Source organism: Penaeus chinensis, chromosome 29 (assembly GCF_019202785.1).
Source record: "Penaeus chinensis breed Huanghai No. 1 chromosome 29, ASM1920278v2, whole genome shotgun sequence".
NCBI classification, from domain to species: Eukaryota; Metazoa; Arthropoda; class Malacostraca; order Decapoda; family Penaeidae; genus Penaeus; species Penaeus chinensis.
In genome coordinates, this window is record NC_061847.1 from 8,028,110 (window position 1) to 8,035,609 (window position 7,500).

The 7,500-nt window shown below is 29.1% G+C and overlaps 1 protein-coding gene across 1 annotated transcript in view; it reads left to right on the forward strand.

Moving 5' to 3' along the window:
- The first annotated feature begins 3,894 nt into the window (after nucleotides 1-3,894).
- The window catches only part of LOC125040351 (glycine-rich cell wall structural protein 1.0-like), a 12,417-nt gene continuing 8,811 nt past the window's right edge, over nucleotides 3,895-7,500 (forward strand). Inside the window, exons 1-3 of the mRNA XM_047634906.1 lie at nucleotides 3,895-3,946; nucleotides 4,030-4,327; nucleotides 4,971-4,995. Of these exons, the coding sequence (XP_047490862.1) occupies nucleotides 3,895-3,946; nucleotides 4,030-4,327; nucleotides 4,971-4,995 (375 nt within the window). The remainder of the gene's footprint in view (nucleotides 3,947-4,029; nucleotides 4,328-4,970; nucleotides 4,996-7,500) is intronic.

Consider the following 7,500-nt stretch of genomic DNA (forward strand, 5'->3'; position numbering starts at 1 on the left):
TCATTATCGTAAGAGTTGTTGCAGATATTATTTCCATTTTTTTTTTGTTTTTGTCGTTTTAGTATCATTATCATAAACAATATTGTCATTATCATTCTTATCATTATTATACTATCATATTTATAGTTATATCCACTAACATTAGTATTGTTGTTGTTGTTGTTAGTGTTATTATTAATATGGCTATTATTATTATTATCATTATTAGTACTATTAATATTATTAATAATGTTATTATTAATAACATTAGCATTATCTTTATCATTATTATTATTATGATTATGATTATTATTATTATTACTGTTATTCATGATAGTAATAATGATAATTATGATGATAATAATAATAATATGATTATTATTATTATTATCATTATTGTTATTATCATTATTATCCTCATTTTCATAACTACAGTTATTACTATTACCATTATCATTATCATCACCATCATAATTATCCTTATAATTATCATCACCATCATCATTATCGTCTTAAACATCATATTATCATCACCATCATTATAATCATTATCATCATCATTGTATTAATTATTGCAATCATCATTTTTGCAACTGTTTTTATTATCATTATAATTTTACTATTATTATAATTCCTGTTATCATCATTATTTTCATTACTTTCATTAATATCATTATTATCAATATGTTCATTATCATTACGATTGTTTGAATTACTATTTTTAATATCATAGTAATTACTATCATTCTCGTTATTACCATTACAACCTCAATGTTATTATAATTGTCATCATTGTCATCGTTAATATCATTATTATCATAATCATCGGTATCACTATCATTATTATTATCATCATTGTCTTCATCATTATTCTATCATTATAACGATCCTCATCATCGTTATCATTATTCTTATTAACATTATCATCATTATCTTATAATTATTATTATCATTACTGTCATTATCATTATCATTATTATTATTATTACCTTTATCATTATTATTATTATTATCATTATTATATTATTATTATTATCATTACTATCATTATTTATATTATTATTACTATTTTATTATTATTATTACTATTATTATTATCATTATTATTATTATCATTACTATTATTATTATCATTATTATCATTATTGTTATTATTATTATAATTATCACCGTTACATTTTCTTTCAGTATCATCATTAGTATCCTCATTGTTGATATCGTTATCATTATCATTATTGTTATCGTTACCATTATTATTAGCATTGTTAAAATCATTGATATTATAATTTTTATTATTACTATGTCCATTATCGTCATTATTATTAATGCTATCATTGTTATTACTATTATCATTATTAGCTTTATATATCACAGTATTGTTAGAATTATTATCATTATCATCATCATTATTATTATCATTATTATTATTTTTATTATTATCATTTATATTTTCAGTATTATTTTAATCTTTCTCGTTATCATTATCTTTTTTATTAGTATTGTTATTATTATTATCATTACTTTCATTATTTTTATTACTGTATTATTTTTATTGTTGTTACTTCTCTTCTTATAGTTATTGCTATGATTGTTATCATTATTATAACTTTTATTCTTATTATTATTATCATTATAACAATTATTGATTTATATTACCATTGTTATTGCTATTATTGCTATTGTCATTATCATTACCATTATCATTATCATCATTATCTTTATTATTATTATTATTATTATTATTATTATTATCACTATTACTGTTATCATTATTATGATAATTATTATTATTGTTATTATTATTATTACTATTGTTATTATTATTATCATTATCATTATTATTAAAACTATTATCACCAATTTTATTATTATTATCATTATTATTATTATTATCATTATTATTGATATTTTCATCATTATTATTATATGATTATATTATTATTATTATCATTATCATTATTTCTTATCATTATTATTTTCATCATTACTATGACCATTTTTGTTCGGCCGCCGTGGTGCAGCGGTAACGCGCGTGTCTGGGGACCTTGAGGGTCAGTCACCCAGGTCGCACGTGTTCGAATCTGGCACCAATGATCTGAGATTAAAAGGAAAGGTATCCACTCTGGCTAATGGGCGTCAATAGTAATGTCAATATCATTATTGTTATCATTACTCCAACAATGTTTTATTAGTAGTAGTAAAAGTAGTAGTAGTAAATTATTTCATCCTTATCATTAATGTCATTATCATTATTATCATCATTAATATCAATATTAATATTAATATTGGTAGTAGTAGTTGTAATAGTAGGAAGAGTACTTTAGTAGTAGTAGTATCATTATTTTCATTAATATCTTTATCATCACTATGATCACTATTATCATTGTTATTATCTGTATCATTATTATTATGATCATTGTCACTATCAATATCATTATTAATATCATCATTATTATTGTTGTTGTCGTTATTGCTGTTATCATCTTTATTATTGTTGTTATTGTTAATGTTTCATAATCACAATCATTTTTAGTAATATTAGTATTAGTGGAAGTAGTGTCATAAAAATCTTTGTCATTTCCCTTGTTCCATTATCATTTTATCCTTGTTAATATCAGTTGTTCTCCCATTATCCTTATCACCATCGTTATCCTCATGATTATCAACTTTTTCATCTACGACGTTCTTATCATGGTTATCATCATTCTACAATCGTTATTATTATTATCATCATTTTTACCACAGTTAATGTTATTATTATTATCATCATTTTTACCACAGTCAATGTTATTATTATTATCATCTTTGCTATTATTGTTATTATCAGTAACATTAATACTGTGATTATTTTTTATATTTATCATTATCATTAATGTTATTATCAATATTATCATCATTAGGAGTTGCAGCACTTTTTATTATCATTAGCATCATCGGTTTGTTATGATACCCTTTGTGTTATTCTCGATGTGTTATATTAATTGTCATTATTTTAAGTATTAACTCTATCCCTATCTTTTTATGATTGCCATCACGAGGACTGTTATCATTCAGATCATCATCATTTGTTACCATAATTATTACTGTTACCTAATTTCAGCAACCGGCACTTCTTATAATGTCCATGTTTACTCTCCTTTCATCCCTACGCAATACAGGGAGGTAGATAAAAGGCTATCTGGCAGCCTAATAGAAGGAAGGATAATGCCAGTATAAAAGGATCTGCGAGTCGAAGATGAAACCAGTCTCCTCCATCCGCTGGGAAGAAGTCACAGCATGAGGGCTTTTGTAAGTAATTACTTAAGAGATGTACTTCTATGCCTCATCTAGGAATCGCATATGTAAGAATAAACAACGTATTTTAAGATGAACTATCAATTAACTGCGACTGCTTAACCGGCGACCTACAATTCACGTTCTACTTCATTAATGAAAATCTATCCAGTCAACCGATATGAATATAAATGTATTTATTTTGTGAGTCGCGTAGATATCGTGGTTTATGGATATTAAGGAACAAATATCACATCATAGATTCAAAATAGCAGAGAACCATAATGTGCTAATGCCAGAAGGAGGGGAAAAGCTATTTAATTTCGTCCTTGAAACTTTTCATCCTTCTTACCTTGTCTGGTACCAGCTCTGTTACTTTACACACACATACACAGACACACACACCCACACACACACACACATACATATATATACATATATATATATATGTGTGTGTGTGTGTGTGTGTGTGTGTGTGTGTGTGTGTGTGTGTGTGTGTGTGTGTGTGTGTGTGTGTGTTTTAACTTCCTAATTTTTTTCATGCTGCATGTGTATGTTCTATACTGGTAAAATGTAGTTATTTTTTATTATTAAGGAAAAGACAATCCAATCTAAGAGTTCTTGTCACCTCAACAGATCGCGATGTCGTTCATCGCCGTGATGAGCGCGGCAGCTGCGGCTCCCGGCGGTTGCTGTGAGGAGGTGGAGGCGGTGGCTACGGCGGTGGAGGTGGAGGTGGTGGAGGCGGCAGCGTTATAAGCGCAAGACTCGTGGGAGTTGGAGAGCTTCCCGGTGACGGAAACGGCGGCGGAGGATACGGCGGTGGCGGCCATGGAGGTTCCGGAGGCGGCAGTGTCATCCCCGGCCGACTCGTTGGCGTCGGCTCCCTGCCAGGCACCGGCGGAAGCGGCCACGGAGGCGCTGGGGGCTACGGCGGCAGAGGCGGAGGCGGCCACGGAGGCTCGAGCGGGGCCAGCGTCGTCCAGGCTCAGTTGGTGGGCGTCGGCAGCCTTCCCGGAGGAGGCGACGGCGGGTACGGCGGCAACAGCATCGGCAACGGCGGCGGCGGCGGCTGGTGAAGGGGAGATCCTCACAGTCGCGCATTTAACTCTCATTTAGACACAAAATACTGTCAATAAAAATCAAGGAAATGTCGGATCCGTACCTTAACTCGAAACCTTCATTATCTTTAAAATCTCCCAAGACTATCTACATCCATCATTATAAGATTTCTGTCACCCGAAAGAAAAGCAATTATTACTGAAGTCCCACTGCCAGCGGACTTTTATGAGGACTCTTCTGAGAAACAGAGAGACTTGACCACCAAATAGATAGACGGTCGACCAGATAGAGATTTCAGCTCCTTAATTTCCACTGATCATGTTTAAGTCACAAGCCTTTTTTCTTCTTCTTCTTCTTCTTCTAGTCTTTCTTTCACTTTCTCCTTTTGTTTCTCTTCCTTTTTCTTATTTTCCCTTATTCTTTCTCTTTATTTTCTTTTTCATTATTCATATCTTCCTCTTTCTTTTTCTCCTTTTCTTTATATTTGTCATTATTTTCATTCCTTTCTTTCTTTGTTTCTTAATCTTTTCATTCTCTGTTTTCCTCTTTTCCTTCTCTTACCTTCTCTTCCTTTTTCTTTGTTTTTCTTTTTCTCATTTTCTTCAATAAAAATACATGATTGTGCTTTTTCACTAATATTTGCATTTGTGATACAGTAATACCCAAGATATCCGACTCAAGGTATTGCAGCTTACATATCTTGCGATTTAATTTCATTTCTTATATTAGCTGTTTTCCTTTCCCTTTATATGTTTGTGTGTGTGTGTGCGCATATATATATATATATATATATATATATATATATATATATATATGCATATAGACACATTTACAAATATTGTATATATGCATACACACACACACATATATATACATATATGCACATTTATAAATATATATATACACATGCATATATATACATACATATATATACATATATTTATTCATGAATATATATATGTAATATACATACATATATATATACATATATATACATATATATATCTTTATATTTATAAATATATATATGTATATATACATACATATATATACTGTATATATACATATATATATATATATATATATATATATATATATATAAATATATATGCGTATGTGTGTATATATACAAAACTATATATATATATATATATATATATATATATATCTATTTATATATATGTGTGTGCGCGCGCGCGCGCGCGTGTGTGTGTGTGTGTGTGTGTGTGTGTGTTCAGATTAACAGATAGATAGACATATACATATATAGATATAGTTACTATATAGATACATAAAAATGGTGCTATGTAATAAACATACATATATATGGGTATATATACATGTCTGAATATGTATATGTATATATACATAAATGTATTTATATACATATGTATATAAATGTATACATACACACACATACACACATATATATATATACAAATATATGAATGTATATATATATATATAAATGTGTGTGTATGTGTGTGTGTGTGTGCTTGACTCTAACCGTGACGCTATTAGACGTCACAAGAAGAGGGAAGTGACAAGCATATTCAAACCCGGATAATACCTTACCCAAAACCACCAAACATAAGGCATGTGGAAAAAAAAAACTAGTATATAACGAAACCATTGCTCCACACGAAATTATCCACCGTTAGACATATTTACGAGTGTAGCTCAGAACCGGATGTTAAATATGTTAGGATTTTGCTTTAAGAAAGTTGTTTTTGTCTCATAGTGCTGTTTTAATGATGAAAAAGAGAAGGTACACGCAGTTTATATAGTCTATCTTTGATTATAAGAGAAATGATAATGCTAAGAAAATAATCATGATGTATTAAAAGGGATGTGAACTATAAGAAAAAAATATGTGAAACAGGTTTATGCGTATATGGAGACACGTGATAATTTTAATATAGGCGTATTATATATATATATATATATATATATATTGCTATTATATAAAAGCTACAGTAAAGGGAATTATACTCTGATAATAGAGGGGAATATTGAAAGACATTAACAATACTAATCAGGTGAAAAAAAAGTAACGTAAAGCGATGATAATTACGATAATAAAAATAAAGATAATAATAAAGATAACTACAACAACAATGATTATGATGATAATGATAATAGTGATAAAACAATGTTAATATGTTAATATGTTAACGATAAAAATATTACTATTGATAAGGGTAATAATAATAATCTATTGGACGTAAGACATCTTACCAATAATAGTAATAGTGATATCCTATGCTAATGGAAGCATAAATGACGATGACAGTGGTAATTTCGGATATCAATATACCCCCTGCTATTTCACTTTAACAAAGATACCGAAATACAGACAAACAACAAAGAAATAAAAAGTAAAAGATTGAGAATCACCTACAGATCAAAACATCCGTGAATTTGACCATGAACAGCATACATTAAAGCAAGTGTGTATCACTGTTCAAACTTTATGTTCCGTGGAAGTGACTGTTCAAATTATGAGCATTAGACATTATTATCAACATTATCAGTATTATCAGTATTATCATAATGCTTATCACCAGTATCATCATTACCAATACCAGTATTAATTTTACTCTTGTAATTGTTATTATCATTATCAGTATTATCATAATGCTTATCACCAGTATCATCATTACCAATACCAGTATTAATTTTACTCTTGTAATTGTTATTATCATTATCAATATTGTTATTGATTCTGCTGCGATTGGTATCAGCATTGTTATTATTATATGTGAGTAGGGTTTTTATGTGTGTGCGTGAGTGGTGCGTGTATGTGTATACATCTGTGTGAGTGCTTTGGTGCATGTCAAGCAAATGACCTTCAAGGCTTCACAATTTAAACAGATAATACAACCGACGCCGATTGGGAATTGGCGAATCAAGACACAATCACTAAGGCAGAGGGAGCTATTCGAAGCATGAGACCTTGTGTGAGTTTTAACAGTATTTTCTAAATAAAACAAATAGGATAAAAAGTTACTGATCATACCAAAACAAACAAACACACACAGACATATATGTATACATATATATGTGTGTGTGTGTGTGTGTAAATCTATCAGTGTGTGTGTTTGATTAGATGGATAGATAGGTATTGATACAGATATATGTATATATACATATATATACATAAAAAGATAAAGGAATAAATAAATA